At 51.7% G+C, this 22,584-nt stretch overlaps 4 protein-coding genes across 4 annotated transcripts; 1 reads left to right on the top strand and 3 right to left on the bottom strand.

Moving 5' to 3' along the window:
- Window positions 1–3,923: 3,923 nt before the first annotated feature.
- On the bottom strand, window positions 3,924–6,036 carry BROUX77_005301 (uncharacterized protein; the record flags this gene model as incomplete). Its single annotated transcript, XM_073750160.1, has 2 exons — window positions 3,924–5,903; window positions 5,980–6,036. The coding sequence occupies 2 exons, from the start codon at window positions 6,034–6,036 to the stop codon at window positions 3,924–3,926; spliced, it is 2,037 nt and encodes a 678-aa protein (XP_073604187.1).
- A 3,202-nt stretch (window positions 6,037–9,238) lies between these two features.
- On the top strand, window positions 9,239–11,524 carry BROUX77_005300 (uncharacterized protein; the record flags this gene model as incomplete). The annotated part of the gene is made up of 1 exon (XM_073750159.1): window positions 9,239–11,524. The coding sequence occupies one exon, from the start codon at window positions 9,239–9,241 to the stop codon at window positions 11,522–11,524; it is 2,286 nt and encodes a 761-aa protein (XP_073604186.1).
- A 399-nt stretch (window positions 11,525–11,923) lies between these two features.
- On the bottom strand, window positions 11,924–13,644 carry BROUX77_005299 (uncharacterized protein; the record flags this gene model as incomplete). The annotated part of the gene is made up of 4 exons (XM_073750158.1): window positions 11,924–13,052; window positions 13,112–13,317; window positions 13,381–13,425; window positions 13,495–13,644. 4 exons carry the CDS (start codon window positions 13,642–13,644, stop codon window positions 11,924–11,926), a joined length of 1,530 nt encoding a protein of 509 aa, XP_073604185.1.
- A 5,259-nt stretch (window positions 13,645–18,903) lies between these two features.
- BROUX77_005298 (uncharacterized protein) lies at window positions 18,904–21,925 on the bottom strand (the record flags this gene model as incomplete). The annotated part of the gene is made up of 3 exons (XM_073750157.1): window positions 18,904–21,235; window positions 21,299–21,702; window positions 21,788–21,925. 3 exons carry the CDS (start codon window positions 21,923–21,925, stop codon window positions 18,904–18,906), a joined length of 2,874 nt encoding a protein of 957 aa, XP_073604184.1.
- Between the last annotated feature and the right edge of the window lie 659 nt (window positions 21,926–22,584).

The following is a 22,584-nucleotide window of genomic DNA, read 5'->3' as shown; positions in this document are numbered from 1 at the left end:
ATCTCGAGTGATTGGAATAATCTTACTTATATACCCGGTCTCCAAGTGCGATCAAGCTCACTTCTTTCTAGCTGAGAACCATCTCCTACTAACGAACTCGTGGTCCTTTCACTACTTTTCAGCAGCCAGAATACTACAGAGATATTCATTCATCAGGGTAGTGCACAATGAAGCAATTCTAGTGACCAGGCACAAAGCGGCAGAATAAAGAAATCTACGGGTTGTCAAGGAAAGAAAGAAAACAAAAGGGTAGAGAACTTTGTCTTTGTGTTCGTTGACTAGTTAAATTTATACTAGTTAGTTGATTGTTATTCTTTCACATTGTCGTTTCTTCCAGAAGACCAAGCCTTTCTAAGATTCCATATAAGTCGGGTTGATAACTTCAGTTAGGGTTAATCTACGACATTAAATCGGTGTAAACACTACGTGAGGGAAGGCATGATCTTTGTTGTTCACTTGCTCCCAGAATTTCTTCTACCCTCTAAAAAAGTCATGAAAGGAGCTTTATCTCTTCAACTTGAATTGTATTTACTTTGGAAGCCGGCTCATCAGTATTTCATCTTACTCATAGTGTCTTATTTCATCTTTTGTGTTTCTTTTTCCATCACTTTTCAGGAACCAAACCACCCCATCTGAATACGTGGTCAATTTCCAATATCATATAGGTTAACTAACGACTTATAACTACCATCTTCGAGCGTCACCGAGGTTACTCTTGATCTAATTAAAACAGCCCTACTAAGGAATCTGGATCAACCTTCGAGCCTGCCCGGAGAAGCATCCAAGAAAGTCACACTTACTCGCTTGAAAGTCGTCTCTACACTTGTCATCGCCTCGACTTGGTTTCTTGAGGGGCTTGTGGATTTGAAACGCGGTAGTAATCAGGCAAGCAAACCCCGAGGAACACTAATGACAGCCAAGTCACTTTCATAAAGCCCTAGCTAAGACACTGATCATAGTTCTAACTTGGTATCATTTCGCAGGACACGGGCCGAGCCACTTCTTGCCTGACCGTTCATTTCCAAACCATAACGCTTCTCAAACCATGGGCAAAAAAAAATCGGAACAAGAACGGAAACGTCGATCCAATTCTAAACCTGCACGCACTAAAATTCCGAAGACTCAAGGCTAGCCGGTACCGCCCCGGAAGAATTCATTGAGCCAGCCAGCCATGTGGTTTTGGCTATTGATTACACTGAAGCAAATGAAAGGAACCCATCCGTGAGTGGGTTTAAATCTCGATGTTATGTCGCGCAATGGCATGCCCACTGTCACTTTAGCCCCTACCCTGAGCCAACGGTCGCCGACATTTTGCCTGTAGCACCAACGCCCCGGGCCTACAAAGAATACATTAACAGCATTATCACATCTGCAATTCAGGCCCGACCAGTTGCCCAGACTGAACTCGTTGAATACTTCAAGGGTGATAGGTTCACTGCTTGTTTTGTTGCAAAACCTGGTCTTGATACACTATTGAATATTTTGGATTGTGATGACTTGGCTTACATCAGACACCTCGTCCCCTGCAAAGAAGCCTCGCCAAAGGTATCCTATGAAAGCAGTTTCTTAAAAGTTGAAAGCTCAGTTTCTGGTACAAGAACGCCCAATTCTCAAGCAAGGTGAGTACCTTTTTGCAAAATAAAAAGCTACATCAATATCTGGTTATTAACTGATTATTAGCTGGTCAAAAGTCCCCGAAACTACAAGAGAAAAAGGTGCTTCACAGAATCGCCGGATATCGAGTTAACAGATCTAGACATCGGCACTCCCTTGACAAATAGCACATGGACACCAGACTCTATGGAGTTTTCATTGCGCATACCAAACAAAACACCACTCACAACTCCTTCTCCAAAGTTGGAACCTGCAGGAAAACTATACTACGCACGCCTGAACCACACAGTAATCTATTGTGAGACTGAGCTTGACAGGCTTACACCCAGACTCTCTATGAAGCTTCCCTTCTTGGCCGTCACAGGTTTACCCGATGTGAAGCCTGGAGACTCCTTTGAGGTCACCTTTTTCCCAGGCTCGCATCAAGCCGAAGGCGCAAGTCTCTGTGCGGCTCTCTGCCAACAAACCATCGATGACCATCCATTGCACCGGTTCCCAGAAGGAGAACTCGAGACCAAGCCCTATATGTCTTGGATGCACACCATGTTGTTCCCGGAAGATCATCCCTTGACCCCCCAACGCAGTCTACAGCCCTTACAAAACTTCTTTAACCCCGCCCTATTACCACAAGAGCAGCATGCGGTGACCTTAATTTTGAACAATCAATATGGCACAATCCTCTTCTTAGTCAGGGACCGGGCCATGATGGACTCTACTCCTACTCTGGTAGAGTCTGCTATGCAATTAGTCCATCAATTTGGCTATCCCCGCAAAGTTTTTTTTTGCGCCAAAGACTTTGAGAGCGTGGATGCAATTGTAACTCGATTGTCCTCGTTCATCCCCAGATATGCTATTCTTCGACTCATGCCAGAATTTGCTTTGGTGAATTACAATGATCCTTTAGTGAATTTCTCATACATCAATGACAATTCATATGGTGTGCCACCACCTGATGAACTGTCAAGGTTCAAGATCGTGGTTACACGGTGTGTCAATGCCCTACTCTTGATACAGAGCCGTCTGAGCAATTCAGACCTCTTTGATACAGCTACTTGCAAAAGCCCTCTCAATTTCTATCCGGCTCGGCCTCCTAACTACCCCCATGAAAGGCATTCGTGTCGTCTGCCTTGGGATACTCTTATCATAGATTCAGCCAGTGAAATTCCCGAATCCGAGACAGTAATCCCCATGACTGTCTTAGCACCACCAAAATTAAAAAATGTTGAGTCGTCCTACTTCTACATTAGCAATGTGCTGCAAGTAATTCTTGGGGGTGACGAATTATGGAAGCCTACCAGCCGGTTTACAAACAAGAAGACACCACCTAGCCAGTCATGGTTCTACTAGTTGTGTGTACACCCGAGATACAGCATGCATGAGAGTACATTCCTAGAGACTTTCGAAAGAAACAAAACAGACGAGCTTAAATATTTTAGTGAACAGGCACCGCTGGTCGAGTTCGCGCCTCAGGACTGGGACATTGCTTGCCAAAGTGAATGTGACATGAACGAAAATTTAAAAATATTCGAGGGCGAGCTCGACTTCCAGTCCCCGTGTACTGATATATTTTAGGTTAACTCGGCGTAACTAAATGGGTAGAATTATTTCTAAAGCGTCAAATATTTACTACGTATGCTATGTCAGACTATGAGACTGTGAATGAACGAGATGATGAAAATAAAAGAAATGTACGGGAAAAAGAGATGTCAACCAACTCGTAGTAGATGGGAAGACAGGATCTCAGCCGTGAGTGCGTGGGCCAGTGAATCAGCGTTCGCGAAAACATGAAAAAAACAGAGTAACATCACTTGGAGACTCAGGACATTGAGAAGAGAGCGAATATCCGAATGAATGTGGATGGGCATGTGTTGCTATTGGTGTTCTGTTTGTCCCAAAAGCCAAAAGGAAAAGAATTGTATAAAACGAGTTGACAGGAGAGAAAATGGTCGGGAACATATGAAAAAAGGCCCAAAAAAAGAAATCGACAGATGGGCCAAGGCATAGGATGAAAAAAAGAAGAAGGAAAAGAAAAAGAAAAAACAAAACTCCAACAACACCAATGTCAAGATGAGGTTAGTTTGTTGGTCACGTGATAATTCTTGACAACCGCGGAGCCAAGCAACTACCGAGACAGAAAGTCAGATAAGACAGAAGCACCCTTTTTTTCAGGTTGTTTCTTTTTTTTTTTTGTTTGAGGTAACTGCCACAAGATCAAAAAGAAAAAATAAAGGAAATAGAAAATCGAGGAAGGCACGTGGGATCGATCGGATACCATTCCCAGTTGTTGCCGCTTCCCAAAGCGGCAGTAACTAAACAGCAACGGCCGAGTGGGCGTACTGGGTCTTTTTCTTGTGGAATATGGCCTTGAGGAGATTGGGCTTTTTCTCATCTTTGTCGTCCTTCTTCTTCTCGCTCTTCTTGGACGAAGAAGATGACGAGGATGCAGTCGAGACGACGCTCTTGCTGCTGCTTGACCGGTGCGAGCGCTCGGATCCGGCGCGGGACACGGTATCGCTATCCTTGTCATTGTCCTCCTTGGTCTCTTTACGGTCCTTTTTGGAAGAGCTTGAGGAGCTTGATGACGTCGACACGACCGAGCCAGCCTTGGACGGCGCCTTGGATGCAGCCTTGCTTGAAGCTACAGACGGGGCACGAGACTTGGACGATGAAGATACCTTGGTACCAGCCTCGGAGGCTGCTTTGCTCGAGGACCGAGACACGACAGACTTGCTTCTGGAGACAGAGCTGCTGCCGCTATCTCTGTCGCGAGGCTTCCGGCTGGTGCTGCTGGAGCGGTGGCTGCTCTTGGAAACCGCACTTGCACTGCTCCGGTGCGATGTGCGCGGCGGTCTGTCGGCAAAGCCAACCTGTGAGACGGAGTCGCAAGGGTCGAGCTCGGCGAGGAACTTGCCGCCAGTTACGCCACCGCTGCGGCTGCGGCCATGCTGGCGGTGGGCATGGGCGTGAGGGCTGATGAGTTCAAGCTCAGCCTCATCGTCGCTGAACACGGGAATGCCGCGGCGCCAGCTCTCAATGGACGACACTTCACTGGTGTTGTCGAGAATAAGAGCCTGCTGCGGCTGCGAGCCAACAAGCGAGCTGGGCCGATCGACAAAGTTGGTGGGCATCGTCAAGGAACGCTTGAGAGTGCCGGGTCCAGGGGGAGCCTCAATAGCGGCCTGAGGTTGGGCTGCCATGGCCATGGGCACTCTTTGAGCCGTGGCGGACTCTCCCTGCAGCTGCTTGATAATCTTCCAGCCACCAAACATCACTACCGTTACTCCGACGGCGGCAGTAGCGCCAATCAAAAACTGCGGCGATGCGAGCAGTGCAAAAACAGCAGGGGAACCACCCTTGACAAGGCCAAGAATGCTTGGCGACAGCTTTCCAAGGATCGAAGAAAGCTCGGCTAGGGTCAGGGCCACGGCGGCAGCAGCCTCGGGGTTACCCTGCAGGTGCTCAATAATAGAAGAGGCAGTGTGCTGCACACAATGGGCTTCATCCAGGATCTGCTCGACACTGCGAACAAGATTCTTTACTTCCTTCTCGTCATCAAGGAGCTTGGTTAGTCTAGAGGGTGACTCATCCTCGGAAGACTCTTCCCATGCCTCCAGGTCGTATCGGGTAGCCAAGTCGGGCGGAAGGTTACCGTAGGCCAGATCACTATCGTCCTTGGCCTTTGAGCGACGGGTGGCGACGGGCATGGGGGGACGCTGCATCACCTGCATGTGGTTTTGGTGCTCAGAGCGAGAGAATTCAGACCGGGCGCGTGCAAAAGCTGGACGAGACAACTGCATCTCACGCGAGGTTGTCTCGTCATACGGGCTGTGGTGGGACTCTGAGGCCCGGCTGGGAGCGGCTGAGGAGACCTCGGTCAGGGCACGCAGATTTGAGCTAGTGAGCTGTGAGGCTCCGCTGACAACAGTAGCATTGTCGACTTCGCTAGTGCCGCCACGGCGGGAGCCCTTGGATTTGGAGGTGTGTGATGTGCGGTGGGTGCGGCTGCTGCGGTGGCTCCGGTGGCTACGGTGGCTGTTGAGGCTCACAAAAGAGCGGTTGTCGTCCTCGAGATACAGGCGGGCTTGCGGACGTGGCGTCGGGTCGAACTCGTCGACGCCGTACTCGATCGAGCGATGCAAGGGGGGCACTTCATCGTACTCTTCCTCTTCGTATGACGGCTCCGGGGTAGGTGTTGAGGTGGGGCTGGCGGTGCGGGCTTGGCGAATCTGGGCTTTGCGCTCATCGTAATTTGCCTTGGCCTCTTTCCAGATGTTCAGCAGCTGGCGGCCCTGTATTTTATGGGTTGGCTTCTGTTAGGGTTCCGCATCAAGGAAATATGTGCTTGCTGGGTGTTGTCACACTTACAGTGCTGATGATCTTGCCCGAGTTGTTGATGATGGTGACGGTTCCTTCATATGGCATGGCTACCAAGACTGATGCTCTCAACCCGGAGCACCAAGAGGGAAACGCTATGAAGGGTTGACAGAGAAGACCAAGGTTCGAATGTCGGCTGAAGGCGGTGAGGACGGTCCTCGGTGAGTGTCGAGCTTAGACAGCGAGAAATGGTGGGTGTTGGTTGTGTAAGTAAGCGGTCCTCTGTCTGCAAAAAAACCAACAACAACCTCAGCAAAAGCCAAAAACAAAATCGAAATAAAAACAAAGCTGCACAGCAAGACCGATCAGTCAACCAAGGCAGCGGGCGTCCAATAAATATATCACGCCAAAGTCAGGGAGTCTGTCTGTGTTTCTGCTGACCGCTTAATGCTGGCATATGCTTTTTAGCTCCTTTGTTTTGGCCGCTCTGCTAACAGTGTGGGCGCGTTTTTGCTGCTTTTTTTTTTCTCTTCGGGCTTGGCTGGGCCTGAACAGATTCAGAACCCTGGAAAGCTTTGGGCTGGTCCGTCCGGGGAGGAGAGAGAGGAGGTGGAGGGGCAGGTAAGGGTTAGAAGACAGGGGGGAGGGGGAGAACGACAAAGAGGAGAGGGGCAGGATGTCAAGGAAGATGGAGGTTCGAGGAAGTGCGAACAAGTGAAGCAGACTTTGCTTTTGGTATTTACTGACGAATTCGTCTTTATAGCCATTCTAGTCATGCTGTGTGGAATGATAGAATCTGCTTCGACGCCATCGTGTTCGCTGTACCTGGGTGCCGGGGCTGATGCTGACTTTCGATTTGCAGAGAACCACATACCATTCGTACTGGGCAGAAGCGAGACAAGACTTGGACCGACTCCTCTGGGGCTGTAGTTCTACGTGTGTACACATTGTTGCCCTTCACGTCCTGAATCCTCTATAGTTAGTCATTGGGAAACAAGAAGATCGAAAAACATTGCCAGCAACCAGTTCATGTAACGTTCCGCCAAGTACACTTACATGAAATAGTATGTGACAGCTAGTGGTCGCAGTGGTAGAAGTACATCCGTGAAGAGTGTGCACTTATATGAGATGCTCATCACTTCTCTTCCCTCTCACCCAGTCATGAAAACGCATGCAGAGCTGCCCATGCAGGGCCGCTAGCCAATGCCCCACGCATCTACCATGTCTAGCGCCTCTGCTTGTACATTCATTCAGACCAGCAGGAAGCGGAGATGCTGATGTGTATGTGTATTGAGCCGGGAGGCCACACCAAGGAGGTCTCCCTCCTCAGCCTCTATGGCGGCAGCCTCTTATATACAAGCATCCAGGCTCCCATAGCTTGCCCTGTCCGTATCTCAAAGCAGTCAGCCCTCACCACTTTCAGAGTCGTGGACTCGATGAGCGGTGAGGGTGCTGTCTCTGATAGACATTCATAGATGTCTTGTGATGCCCCTGCCTCTGCCTGGTGTCTCTCTGAGCTAACCAAAAAGTATCCGCCCATGTCCCTGTTCTTGTTCAAGCCCAACCCGTCAAGCCCTGGTCAAGGGTTGATAGCAGGGAAGAAAATAAAGTGGCAGACGCACAGTGTTTCACGTCCTGCCAGCCACGGTCTTTGGGCTGATGTAGGACGGCGGTTGTGTGTTGTTAGTTAGTTGATAGCTGATCTTCCCGTCCGCTGGCATCTTAGCTTGCCTATGCGTTTGCAGAGAGCTCAGCGCACCGGATCGCCGGGCTGCTCGCCATTTTGTCTACTTGGGGCAAGATGAATAACGAGGCATCTCCATGCCGGGTCTAAGCCTTCAAGTCTATGGGTGATCTGGGTGTGTCCACTTGTACAACTCGTACACATGGCTATAGCTACCCTGTCCTAGCAAGGTTTTTTCTGACTTAAATCCTATTTATCTTTGACGGAGCACCGTCACGCTTGACTTGGTATACATAGCTACACCCGCGAAGCAAGTGTGATTGTAACGAGCACTTGTGACATCTGCGCAGATGCATGTAGGTACTAATTGCATGCCTTGACTGTCTACAGCAGTAGTATGGCGTTGGTGGCGGGCGCTGCGCATGTTCAAATATCGCTTCGATGACGATGTACTGTACACAAGTATCTGTCTCGGACCGTTGTGTCCATGGCAGACGCTCCAGCCAGACTCTAGTCTAACCACCAGCCACGCCATTGGGGCTCCCAGCCACCGATGGGTCTTTACAAAAGCAGCAAACATATGGATGTAAAGGTAGTGTATACTTCCGCGTCTGTAACTAACTAACATGTGTAATTGATTGCAAGTCGTACAGAGGTGAGGTCTCTCTTCTGGAAACACTCCCTCCCCCTCATGGTCCGAACGTCTCGGGCTGCGGCGAAAGAAGCCCAGAGCAGGTCACTTCTAGAAGCCTGTTTGGGTCTCTTCCTTTCCCTGTACCCTGTGTCCAGCACCGACGACTGGCTTTAATTCGCTCTTTGATGAGGGGCTTTGCACACTCACGCTGGGTGGCTGACAGTGAATCAGCAACAGCACATAAGAGTCTGCAATGTAGCGTCATGCTACGTGCCCGGTATCTGCATAGTGCTTAGTGAGTCCTCGTCCGTTCCTGAGCTGCGCTGTTCTTTTCCCCTCCAGGGCCATGCACTCTCTTGATGCCCAAAGTCTTTCTGCTGCAGAACGTGAGAATAAAATGATATAAAATAGCAGGAAATAAGGCCTTGCCGCATACAGACTGGTGGATCACCCAGCCCATGCTTACATACCTATAGCCGTTGACTAGAGACGTATTATGAGCTTGTGAGGCTTCAACAAAGGCATGACCGACGATTGTTTATGCAGTTCTTTGTAAATACAAAGCACGGCGCCTTGCTTGAAGTCTTTGTCTCTGGAGCTGGCGCTCAGCTTGGCCGAAGCCCCGTCCACAAGACGCCGCTTTTACAGCGAGTGCCGCCTCCCTTTTTGCATTTGGCACATGACCAGTTGAAGACGAGCGGATTGCATTTGTCAAGCCGTTAACACCGCAAAATAGGCGAAGGATACAAGTATGAATCCATATTGGTTGTCGGTCCTCAAAAAGGCCGCAAGCTGTGCAAAGAAATCTTTTAGGCCCTGGACCAACCCTAATCCCAGCGTACTCGCTTATCGATAAGACGACACGGGTTTATCGATAAGAAAAGTTTCCAACTTTTGGCAGTGCTACTCAATCCTCGCTCCTACGCAATTGTTGATGCTGCTCTGATCACATTTGAAACCAACGCCTCCCACGTTTTCTGCATACCGAATCAATGGCTCCCAAGTCACAAAACAAGCGCAAAATCTCTGCTGCAAGCCAGCCGGCCGCGCGCAAGCGGTCCAAGATAGACAAGGCGCAAGGCTCAAGCTCCAAGCCCAGCCGCGTCACAGATGTCAACGACCTGCCATGGCAAAACGACATTGACGAGTTTCTAGATCTCCAAGTTGTGGAGAATGTCCAGGTCGTGCGAGAGGGTGATAAAGTAAAATTCGTTGTCTGCGAGCCGGACTCCACAAAGAAGAAGACAGCGACTAAGGCTGACGGCGCGGCAGACGAGGATAACGATGCCGATAAACAGAGCTCCGACGCCGAGGATGGTGCCCACGAAGATGAGGATTATTTCGAAGGCTTTAGCGGCGATGATAATGACCAAGAAAAGTCACCCGAAACCGAGTCCAAGCCCAAGCCGATAGCCACAAAAGCCAAAAAGACCGACAAAAACAACACGAAGAAAGAAAAAGACGCTCCCAAGAACAAGAAAAAGACCGACGCCAACACAAAGCCCCAGATAGCCACGGAAGAGCTTCCCACCAGCGCATTCTCTATTTTAGGAGACATGGACGAAATGGTTGAAGAACTCGACATGTCGGCCTGGTCCGCACTCAACCTCTCCCCCGAGACCATCGGAGCCCTCGAGCGCCTCAAGTTCACCCAGCCCACTGCAATTCAAGTCCAATCGATTCCCCAGATTCTCGATGGCCACGACGTCATCGGTAAAGCTGCCACTGGTACCGGAAAAACTCTGGCTTTTGGCCTACCCATCATCGAAAAGTGGCTTGAAAAGCACGACAGCGCTGAGCATGGCGAAGAAGCTGCCGATAAGTCTGTCGCCGAAGATACAGCCCAGGGCCAAAAGGTCCCTTTGGCTCTGATTCTTTCCCCGACGCGTGAACTGGCACGCCAGATCAGCACCCATCTCCAGAGTGTGTGCCACGGCCTCCCCAAGGCCCCTTATGTCTGCTCGGTGACGGGCGGTCTCGCGCAGGTCAAGCAGCACCGCCAACTATCCAAGGCCGACATTGTCGTCGGCACGCCGGGTCGCCTGTGGGAGCTATTGAGTGACGGCGGCCCGCTGCTGCACTCTTTCAAGCGCATCCAGTTCCTGGTCATCGATGAGGCCGATCGACTGTTGGCTGACGGCTCATTTGAGGAGGCATCATCCATTCTCGAGGCCCTGGACCGCCACGAGTTGGTGGGCGGGGTGGCGGAACACGACGACGATGGCGGCGCCGAGGTCCTCCGCCAGACTCTGGTGTTCTCGGCTACGCTGAGCAAGGCCCTGCATCAAAAGCTGGGCGGCAAGGGAAAGAAGGCGGCTACATCGGAGGAGCAGAGTATCGAGTATTTGGCGCAGCGCCTGCGCTTCCGCGAAGAAAACCCTGTGCTGATTGACGTGTCACCTGCTTCGCACCTGGCCACGGGTCTGCAAGAGGGGTTGTTGCAGTGCGGAGAAGCTGTGCACAAAGATCTGTTCCTGTACAGCGCTATTGCGTTGCTGCCTCCCCGTCGGACGCTTGTGTTCACCAACGCCATTAAAGCCGTCCGTCGTCTCGTACCATTCCTGCAGCAGCTCGGCTTCCAGGCCAAGGGCCTGCACTCACAGATGCTGCAGAAAGCACGTCTGCAAGCAATCGAGTGGGTCAAGGCCGGCGGCAGCGAGTCCCGTGTTCTGGTGGCCACGGATGTTGCGGCGCGTGGTCTGGATATCCCCAGCATGGACCAGGTCATCCATTACCATGTTCCCCGCACGGCAGACACCTATGTGCACCGTTCGGGCCGTACCGCACGTGCACAGCAAACAGGCACAAGTATTCTGATCTGCACGCCCGACGAGGCGACAGCTACACGCCGCCTGATTGGCAAAATCCACTCGTCCAAGCACAAGAAGCGCGATGCACTAGACGAGATGCAAACGGTGCAGATCGACCCCAAGGTGCTGGGCAAGTTCAAGGCGCACGTGGAGCTGGCCAAGAAGCTCGCCGACGCGTACAGCGCCAAAGAGCGCACAACCAAGCAGGAGAACTGGCTCAAGACGGCAGCCGAAGAGCTCGGCGTCGAGTACGACAGCGAAGAGCTCAGCGAGGCCGAGCGCAAGACAGGCAAGGGCAGCGGGCGCCGCGAGCGCGAAAAGGAGCTGGCCCTGATGAGCAAGGGCGAGCTGGCGGCTTCAAGAGCGCAGCTGAGAGACTTGTTGGCGCAGGATAAAGGCAATAGTCGGAACAGAGGGTATGTGCCTGGTCAGGCGAAGACAGAGGAGGAGGCCATTTGGTGGGTGTAATCTCGTGAGTTTTAGACAAGAAAGATGAATGATGAACCACCATCCTGCCATGATAAAGGCCGAGTATAATCAAAAGCGCATAGCTCCAGTAGCGTCATAACTTTATACATGTGAGCATGGAAGCTCATGGCATGGGATATTAGTATCACTGTGTAACCTGAAAACACTGAGCAAAATCAAGGTCGTAACATTTTTTGTTCAAACATAAAAAGCAAGCTAAGATCGTAACTAGATGCCAAATCGGTCATCGCAAATATCGCAGGTCATAGCCATCCAAGGCAGCATGTCCATTCCTAAAACCCATATTCCTTAACCCCGTAGTCCCCCCCTCCATTACGAACCCCCCCGTCCCATTCCACAAAGCCCTGTGCCCTTTCGTTTTCAGAAAAGAAACACTCATTAAATAACGTAGAAGAAGTCGGGGCGGTTGTCGCCCATCTCGGCAATCTCCTTCTCGCTCTTGCCGACGATCCAGTGGTCACGCTTACCGGCACGGCGCAGGTTGTTCTCGCGGTTAAGCAGGTACATCATGAGGAGACCACCAAAGATGGTGCAGAAGCCAAAGTAGCCCAGTACGACACCGTGGCCCTGGTAGAAGCGGGGACCGTCAAAGAAGACGTTGCTGGAAACAACACCGTTCAGGTTACCCCAGCCGACAACCAGACCCATGGTGATACCACGCTTGTACATTCCCTCGACGTTGTTGGCAACCCACGCAAGCGAGACGGGAATCAGGGGATAGGTTCCGGCAGCAGCCAGGAAAGTACCGGTGTACTGGACAGACGGGTTGGTGGAGATCATGATCATTAGGAAGCCGGCAATGGCAAGCAGACCCAGAGGGGGCTGGAAGATACCACGGCGGCCAATACGGTCAGAGTACAGACCACAGAACATGGTGTTAGCAGCACCGAAAACATAAGGGGGCACACTGAGCAGCTGGTTGCGGATGATGTTGTCGGGGCTGGTGAAGCTCATGCTGCTGATAATGGTGGGCAGGAACAGGGAGAAGGAGTACATGGGCATCAGGGCACCCATGTAGGCCAGCATACCACCGTAAGTCTTCCAGTCAGTCAGCGACTGCCACAGAAACTTGTACTGGAACTTCTCGTCGCTGCTGCTCTGGTTGTCGAGGCTGAGACGGTACAGCACACGGGCGCGCTCTTCATCGGACAGGAACTTGGCCTCGTGGGGGAAGTCGTGAACAAAGAAGAAAGACAGGAGGCCGACAACGATGGTCAGAAGACCTTCAAGGATGAAAATCCAGGCCCAGCCAGGCTTGCCACCGACGCCGTCCATCTCGGAGATGCCAGCAGCCAGCAGACCACCAAAGGAGCCGGCAATGGCAGCAGCGGAGAAGAAGATGGCCAGACGAGAGCCGAACTCGCTACGCTTGTACCAGCAGGACAGGTAGTAAGAGACACCGGGGAAGAGACCGGCTTCAGTCATGCCCAGGAACCAACGCGTGGCCATGAGACCCTCCCAGTTATGGATGAAACCCATACCGAGCATGGTGCAACCCCAGAAGAACCTGATTCGGTGTGTTAGCTACTGTAGCATGCAAGAGAAACACGGTGGCTGGTAACCTACATAATAATGGGAATGAAGATGGACGGGCGCATGCGCTTGAGCAGCACATTGGCCAGAGGCTCGAACAAAGCGTAAGACACAAAGAAGATGGTGAGGGTGTCGTTGAAGCGGGGAGTGCTCATAGGAATGTCCTCAGTGAGGTGAGCAACCTTGGCGTTGCCAATGTTGGTACGATCCAGGAAGGAGATCAAGTAAAGGAAGCAAAGCTGTGCAACAGGAAATCATTAGCCAAGCAAACATTGGCAGCGGCGGCTGCAGTGGAGACTTACCCAGGGCATCAGAGTCATGTCGAGCTTGCGCATGAGTTTGCGGTCCTGCAGGTTCACGGTTAGAGACATGTCCAGCAACGAAGACAACGCCCATCGGGGCTCAATGCAACTTACCAGCTCGGCGCGCTCTTCGTCGCTCTTGCCAGCATCGGGGTCAGGCAGCTCCTGGGTCGGGGAGCGGTTCTCCTGCTGAGACAAGGCAGGCTTCTCGAGGCCGGAGCCACTGTCATCACCGCTTCCGGTGCGTGTAATGTCGCGAGTCATGGTGGAGGCTCGCTGGGTAAACACGGAGTTGAGGTAGGATCGAGGGACGATGATGCAAGATCAGTCAAGACAAACTCGGCGTTTGCAGAAGCGTCTTGGTGAGAAACTCAAGCAAACAGGAAAGTCCGTTTATGTAAATCGGGGAGGCTCTGCGTCTAATATAGACGGGGTCTAGCGCGGGGGCAAAAAAAAACAAAAAGAAAAATGAAGAGACACAAGCAAGAGTGTCGAGGGGTGGGGTCTAGGACGAGTGCGGTAGACGAAAACAAGAGACACGCACAAAGCAGCAGAGAAATGTAATAGGAAGGCGAGGGAGTAGATCAAGGCAGAGAGACAAAGGTGGAGAGAAGAGGGTGTAGAACATGGAGACAAGACAGGAGCTGGATCAAGGATGAGGGGGCTTTGCTCCGGGCTTTATACATCGAGGCGGCGGAAGTCCAACACGGCATGGCGCATGTGGTTAAACACAAGTCCATAGACACAGAACGTAGATAGATGCACCACACACGCATCAACGCGTCACCAATAGCCAAGTCAGTCCGTCGTCTTCCATGCTGACCTTTCCTCTTTTCCCTCACTGCATCTTGGCGGTTTGGCTAGTTGTCTCTCTGTTGTCTCCTCCCGCAAGTCCTAGCTCCTCCTCGTCGCTCAACGGAGCCGAAACAGACGCCCTAGAAACGGGCGCCCTAGCCAATAAAAAACATTCCGATTAAGCTTGAATTAAGCTCATGGCATGTCTGGGGTAGCAGGATGCCAGCCACCTGTGAAGAGGAGCACAGCACCGCACAGCACAGCAAAGCGAATCACAGTACAACACAGTCTGGGGCAAAGAGCGAAATGCCAGCACTAGATAGGCTAGGCCCGGAGCCGGAGGGGGATAGCGAGCAAAACAAGTGGGATACGAGTGGGCTTCTGGTGCGTGTAAGCAAATACATGCATACATTGCTTGCCCTAGAGGAGCTCCAGGGCCTAGCCGCAAGCAGCAGCCGCTCCTAGACCCTGTGTGCAACCCTGGAGCACACACGAGCCAGTCACTCATCACGCACGCTTCTTCTGGTGTTACCGTGCTGGCCCTGTGTGCTCCCTCGCAGTCTGTGGGCTTGGCCTTCCAGCTATCCAGTAACTATGCTATTACTACGGCTGGCGAGGCTGAGACTGCAGACAACAGTGTTTCTCAGAGCCCCTCTCTCTTTCTCTCTCGTCCCACATCACATGCAACAGACTACTCCCGCACTTTGCCCAGCTTCTCGGAGCTGTGCCGCGGAACAGCATTCGGTCTGGTCGCCACTTACACGACGTACATTAGGGTTAGCCAACCCCCCCGCCCGCGCCCTCGTTTCTGCATTCTGCGCTGTTTATGGCGTCCAAGTCGGACGGTTGGCGTGCTCTAGATGCCATGGCTGTGATTCCTTTTTGCTGGCCATGCGTCGAAATAGGAAAGACTTCCGATGCCCGCTGTCTCGTGACCACGGACGCTGGCTCTAGAGCAACATCGTCATCAATACGACAGAGCAGATAACGCGTAAAAGAGCGCTACGTCTTGCCGTGGTTCAGCTTCACCGCACCGATTCAAGGTGCGCCAAGAGTTGTCTAGAAACAAAGCCAACGTCAAAGCTCTGGGTTTCTTTTGTGACAGGATTTGCGCGTCGTCTCCCTCCCCTGGTCCAACCCCGGATTTGCCAGCATGGCCCAAGATAAAGAAAGGGAAAAAAAGGACTGTGGGCAGAGAAACAAGCCTTTTGTGCAGATGTGAGTGACACCTTGGCTCTGCGCGTTTTCCTCCTAATCTTATAGGTCTTGGCGTCTTGGCTCTCTCTCTGGGGGCCTGCGCGGTGTTTTGTTTTTGCCCTTTTTCTTCTTTTGGTCCGTTTTGGTTAAACAAGTGTCTTGGCTCTGCTGCAGGCTGCAGCTCGCTGGTCTCACTTGAACCGCAAAAAGACCTCGAGGAGAGAGAGACTATGAGGGGGAAGATACGATATGCCACGGACACGTTCGAGATACGAACGGCCCCCTCCAGCCGTCTAGCCAGTGTCTAGTCATCGCGTTAGCAAAACAGCGTCCGCGTGTCTCGGCGCAAGCGCAGTATTAGGGCCCGGCCGACGAGACGGTGTTTGCGGCTACTGTTGCCTCACCAGAGATTCACAAGTGCTTCACAACCGCTTCATTGCAGGCCGGTCGCTGCATGCGCTTTCCTGTGTATGTACACGTAACTCTATGTATCCCGTCATGCGCGCCGCAATACCGCCCGCTCCTGGCTCTCTAGCAGATCTGGACGAGTACGACGGTCTCTGGTCGTGCTGCAAGAAGCCCCCTTGCCCTGGCCGTGCCCATGCTCCTCCTCCTCCTCTTTCTCTGCGATCTCCTCATGCCGGTCTGTGTGTATGGACTGGAATATACACTGTATGTGGACCACTTCAGCCTGAATTCACGGGCTTGGCCACGGTTGCTGAACCGCTTCTCCGAAAACTACGGCGGAGAAAACAAGCTAAACTGGAGTATCAAGAAGAATGTGAGCACGGGGAAATTGGCGCATGCCAGTCCATGGCTCTCACTTTCATACACTTTCACTCTCACTCTCATCCTCACTCTCATCTATCGCTTGCCCCCCCCCCCCCCCCAAACGCCACATGTAGATGCAGATTGATGTGATTATGGTGCTCAGCCAGAGAGACACAGGGAACACCAGTGTGGGCCCCAGACACAGACACCCATGCTAGACGCGCATACGACTCCGATTCATATGTCTGAATGCATGTATGCGAAAGCTTGTTAGCACGGAGTTAGCTATCGCCGATCTTTCTTGCACTATTTTTCTCTCTCCTCTCCTTTCTCGCTCTCTCTCCCCCAGCCCGTCGCTCATCACTACGCTTCTGCCCTCTGCTCCCTTCTGCAGCGCATCTTTTCTCCCTGCAACCCACACTCCAGAGCCTCAGCAATTTCTCGCTATAATTGGCGATTCCCTCCTCCCACGCCAACGACACACTCGCCAGTTGCAGGCAATGCAGACTCCCTTTATTTGCATATCTCATCACCCTCTCTGTCCCGTTTTGGCTTAATGCGCTTAACCCTGCCTCTTGCACCAGTCGTAATAGCAGTAACACCAGATAACCCTAGTGTCTAATCGCCGCATCCTTCTCGCCCTCTTGACGGCGCTTACAACGCCTAAATGATTTGGCTTGCTTCTCTTCTCCTCCGGGGCTGGCCTTACCACAACCAGTAAGCCAAGCCAGATAAGCATGCATTCCGGCACACTATTCAACGGCAAATTCCAAGCTTGGCCTACTCCTAAGCGACAAGGGGGCGGCCATGCACAAACAATATGGACAGATATGTACACCTGTGCAAAAATACAAGGGCGCCGGCAGCTTTTCACACAGGCCCTGCCCTGGGACCCTTGTATTCTCCAACCCGTGCTGTCGCTACGCCAATCTCCAAAAAAAAAAAAAAAAAAAAAGGAAAAGAAATATATATATATATATATATTCCTGGCTCTCTTTCCCATGGCTAACCCATGGGGAATCGCCGTTCTCCACAGTCCACATGTTCTCTCGGAGAATATAGTTAACCAACCAGCTAGTCAGTGCTGATCCAAAGACACCAAAAAAAAAAACAGCCGGACTTTTGGAGAACAGGGACCTTGTGTAGCGAAAAATCCCCCAACGACGCCCCCATTCTCCCCCGCATTTGCCTCCTTGAGCTTAATCTTGCGCCTTGGCAAGCTGTTCCTTCCCCCGGGGCTAAATATTGGGATAGTCATATGTTCCCTGTTGTGATTGTCTCACATTGACATGAGCCCTTGAGATTATCTTTGTGAGATCTTGTTCAACTTGAATAGCTATGTACTCTATATTCTCTCTTTAACATTTTATTTCCTCTTCTGTTCTGACGCCCCCTCCCCATGCAAACGTCGAGAGTTAGAGTTACAGCCAAGCCCTTCCTTTACATCCCTCCGTCGTCTTTTAACGCCCGCTTACTCAACCTCGTCTTCTTCCTCCTCCTCCATCACCACCACCAAACCCAATATGCCACCACCCCCCCTCCTCCTCCTTTCTCACTCTCCCCTTGCCTCGGCCTTGCACCTCTTTGGCCCTCTGCCTCTGGAACGGGTCCTGTATTCGGCTCTCGTCCCCCCCTTCCCCCTACAAAGAAGCGTACGTCCGCAGCCTATCGGCATCCAGCCAGTGTTCCCAACTCCAATGACACCACGCGATGCTCAATCACATACCGCCTTGTCTCCTCTCCCCGTCTCAAGCCGGTGAGTTTAAGTTGCTCATCTCGTGAAGGTCTGGTAAACCACTCAAAAAAAAAACAAAGAAACCAACGCGCAACGCAACGCAATCGACGCGCCAGATAAAAACACCGCAAGTTCAGACCGACTTCTCGGTCTAGATCTTTTTCAATCTATGCGATTTGTAGCTTTTCTATCTTTGCGGCTCTTTCAGTTTCAGTCCCCTGCCCCCCCTCTCTCTCTCTCTATTTCCCTTTCAACTCTTCCCAGCCCATCTGCCCCAATGAACCCTCCGGCGATTGTGATATCCTCCGTATACCCCCAATCTTTGCATGTATATGACCCAAGCCAGTCGGCCTCGACACAAAGTTCCAACAAGACCCGCTCTCACATCTGTCAGCACCCATGTAACCGTCTATGTACATACATTACATAACACACCTACTTTCACACATGGCCATTTGTGTGCATAAAACAAAATACTCGGCACTGCATCCAAAACACTTGCTGCCCAAAGCCTCATTTTCTTTTTCTTCTTTTTCCTTTCTTCTTTTTTTCTTCCCTTCTCTTCTCCAATCCCGTCCTTCTATTGTCTCTTCCGCTAGAGCGTGCCTCGGCACATTGTCAGTCTTGGCGTCTGCACTCTTATGTCCTAATCGCGCCTTGTAATCCCGTGGAGGAGAAGATTCATTTTTGCCTGCGTCTCCAAGCCTTGGCTTTTTGCCGACGTCCGTTGTACGACAAAATACCAACCCTGTACCACCGAGACATGTAGCAACCCTAATGAAACACACACATCATCGCACTAAACTAGCAAACATATACATGCGTAGTTGTGTGCTTGAGTAATTAATTGTAGACCAAATATTGTATCAAGTAACATGCCGCGAAAATGAATCTACCAACAGAAAAAAAAAAGAGCTCTATACCCCAGATACAAACCTTCTCTAGTCATGCGTCAAGTAGCCCAAAACGTGTCTTGACGTCAAGCGCTGACACCCCAGCCATCACACCTGATACTGACGTACAACTTACTCTGTAACCAGCCCCTCCAACACTCTCATCGCCTTGCTACCCTCGCTCTCAAACCGGCTCACCATGGCTTCGCACTCGTGCCGCATCTTCTTTTCCGCCATGGCCGCATTATGATAGATCCATTGCTCGACCGTCATCTCCTTCTCCTGCCCGCTCAGCTGGTCGGCATGCAGTAAATCAACCCACGTTGCAGCACTGGCCGCACTCACCGCCGCCGACACACCGTCGTGTCCTTCACCACCGCCCGCTTCTGTGCTGCTGTGGCCGACGCCTCCTTGGACTTGCGACGTAAACTCGTCAAATACTTGGTCGACGTCGATGCTGGCCCACGGTGTGCTCGCTGTGCGGATGTTGGTCATGACTGTGCGTTTTCCAGGCGATCCTAGAATACCCTCGGCATGGTAAGTTGATGTCGCATCTCCAGCGCCTGCTACTGGAGCGGGGTGCGGGACCAGAACCACCTTCTTTAGCGGCATATTGAGCACGCCGGAGATGGACGAAGGAGTGTGAGCTTCTGTGTCAGATGCATGTGGAGATTGTGATGGTGAAATAGCGACGGCGTGGCGCACCACGGGCGATGAGCGAAGACCCGTGGGCGTAGATGGCGCATGTGGTTGTTCAGGCTGCGCTTGACGTGGTGATCGCATTTGTAGTTTTGGGATGGAGGATGGCGTTGGAGATCGGGGTGGCGACCTAACCTTTTGGTATATAGACCGTGTTGGTTCTCGCTCCCTTTCCTCGGGGTTAGCTTCCGATTCAACATCTGAATCGTGGTCCTGTTGTTCATGGTCTTCCTCAATAAGCTCAGGCTCAGGCTCAGGCTCCTTAAGCTTTCTCTGTCTTGATGTACTCTTGAGCGAGGCATGTGGTGGTGGTGGAGGAGGCACGTCATCCATTGAGGCTTTCTCTGCAGCCTTCTTCTTAGTAGCTGCCGCCTCTTTGGCAACAGTCGGTTTCTTGCGTGTGAGCTGGCTTTCTACACTATCGTTGTGGCTCATTTCAGGAATACCGCTTGTTGGGTTCGACTTGGCTGGTTGTTTGGCCTTGCTCTTCTTAGACGCAGCCGAAACAATTGGGGCGCTCTCAAAAGCCATCGTTGATTTACCGTGGATGTTTGTAGCGAGCTCGTCTTCTTCCAAGTGCGACTTGGAAGATGCCGCCGGTCTTTCAGGAAGAACTGCTTGCTCGCCAGGTGCGATAACAGACTCAACCAGTGAAGTCTCTGATGTTGAAGTGCTCTTAACACTCTTACTTTTAGAAACCTTGCGGGGCACTGGAGCTTTGCGTCCCTTCTTAGAGGCCATGGATTGCGGCTCCGGCTCCGGCTCTGGTTCTTGCTCTGGATCCGGTCGACGCTTCACGTCAATTTTCGTGGCTCTTGACGCCCTCATTTCAACTTCCATAGCTTGCATCTCGTCTTCCACATCCTGCTCAGACACAGTAGGCGACGGATCAAACATTGCATAATTGCTGGTGGGCACATCAAGGGTTGGGCTTTTGGGCTTTCGGCTTTTGATGGAGGTGTCTGTTTGGTGGTTGCCAGCACGGGATCGCGACCGCCGCTCCGAGTCCGAGTCTGCGCTGAGGTCTTCGTGATCGGTAAATCTCTCTAGATCGGCTTCGAGCTGCTTGTCAATCTCCTCGTCGCTAGGGATGCCATCCAACATTGACTGTGACTGCGTAGTCGAGATTGCAGACATGAAAGAGACGTTACTAGAATCTCCTCCACGACTAGAACGAGTTGATTGTCTTGGCGCTGCCTTCTTCTTTTTCACGGTAGTTGTTGGTTGCATCAGACTTTCATCCTCCGAGATGATGGAAGCAGCTGGGCTTACAGCTCGCCCGCGCGTCTTCTTCTTAGGTGCGGGGGCTTCGGCCTCCATCATGGCTGAGTCTTCCATAGCCTCACTGGTCCGCTTATTTACTGCTGGTGTTACTCTCTTCCGCGATGCAGGCGGAGGTGCAGGCATAGGCTTAGGCTCATGATCATATTGCATAGACTCCTGGTCTATCTCTGACGCATGCTCTACATCCATGGACTCTGGTTCAAGCGATTCCTCCTTTTTGACTTTTGTCTTGCGGCCCTTGCTAGTTGTGGTTTTCTTAGTTCGGGTTGGTTTTTTAGAGGTTGTCGAGGTGGTTGTCATGACGCTATCTTCGGGTTCGGCTGTCATGTCTATGGGCGGTTGCTCTGACATGTAGGTTGCATTAGATTGTAGAGAGAGAAGCGAGTTGTTCGCGGCGGTCGAGTTCTTGCCCCGCGACCTCTTTCTACTCTTCAACGCAAGGATAATGGGGCAGTTCGCGCTGCGGCTTTCATGCTCGTTTCTGAAATGCCGTGGTTAGCATCATTCTATGTGGACATTGGTAGATTCCCCATCAGATACATACAATGGCTTATCCCCAGGCTCCCAACCATCTAGGGCCAGGCTGCAATACAAACACGTCGCCATGTCGATTGAATCAAGAGTCGGTGTATACACCCATCCGCTTTCCACAAGCTGCTTGGTCTTGCACTTCCACCCCTTCTTGTCGTCGTGGGGCCACACGTTTTCGAATGTTTCTTTTCTCGCTGCGACCAGCCCGGGATCCAGCGGGTCCAGCTGATCGTAGCCATCGATGCCGTATTCAGCGGCCTTGAGAATCGCCCAGCCACAGGAGCGCGAATGCGTCAGGTGTTCATCAAATGGGTTGTCGCCGTCTTCCCAGCCGTCAAGGCCCTTGCCGCAGTGGAAGCAGATTGTATGATCGGGGTTCGTCGTAGTCGGACTGAAAAACATGCCGGCCAAGGCCATCTAGCACCATGCAATGACCAGTTAGTACAAAACATCCAAAACGCGTGTTGCCCGTCTCCCCTCCAGGGTGGATGGGGGGGCTTACATCTTCGGGGCGAATCGACGAATGGGGCCATCGCATGATCTTGCCCGCTCTGCCGTTGGCAGTGGTCGCGCGCTTCTTAGGATTTGTGAACGAGGCTAGTCGAGCCTCGTACGTCACAAAGTTCTCATGGCAGATCATGGTAGCCTTTGTTCCACGCGTATCGCTCTCGCTCTGTGCAAGATTCAGTGGTGATGAAAGAGCGTAGTGGTGTCCGGTCGACCAGGAGACAAAGCAGTAGACTGGGTTTCACCAGGTCTTATCCGATCTTGAATTAAACAGCTGGCAAGTTTTGTTGCTGTCTGGGCCGCAGATTCTCGTCGTGCTCGCTTTCGTCGTCGTCACTCCAGGCGCAGAGTGCAACCAGGGGTCGTGAATAAAATGATGGTACTTTGGAAGCAGGGCTATTGCCAGAACGACAACAAGGAAAAAAAATACAAATAGATACACTGCACAGCCTGTAATTGTCACAGAATGCTGTCAGTCATGGCGACATTCGTCTTGATTCGTTTTTGGTGGATTGCCCTTGAGAACAAAGACAAAGACAAACGTTGTTGGTGTTGGTGTTTGTTCCAGAGCACATGCCCTCGTTTGTTTTGTGGGGCTTCCTTTTGATTGGTTTGTTGGGTCGCGTTTTGTTTACTTTCTTCTCACCGCCCTCCAAAGCAATTAAATAACTAACTACTGCATACACAATTTAAGACAGACATCGACCACACCACGGATTGGGTTTCCTGTATAGTTGCACATGAGTTATAGATGCTTTGATTTCTTAGGATATGCGTTGCAGTGGACTGCTA

Source organism: Berkeleyomyces rouxiae, assembly GCF_048999995.1.
Source record: "Berkeleyomyces rouxiae strain 22BRR77 chromosome Unknown BrBRR77_ptg000005l, whole genome shotgun sequence".
Taxonomy (NCBI): domain Eukaryota; kingdom Fungi; phylum Ascomycota; class Sordariomycetes; order Microascales; family Ceratocystidaceae; genus Berkeleyomyces; species Berkeleyomyces rouxiae.
The sequence above is the reverse complement of the archived record's forward strand: the minus strand, read 5'-3'. Positions and strand labels throughout refer to the sequence as shown.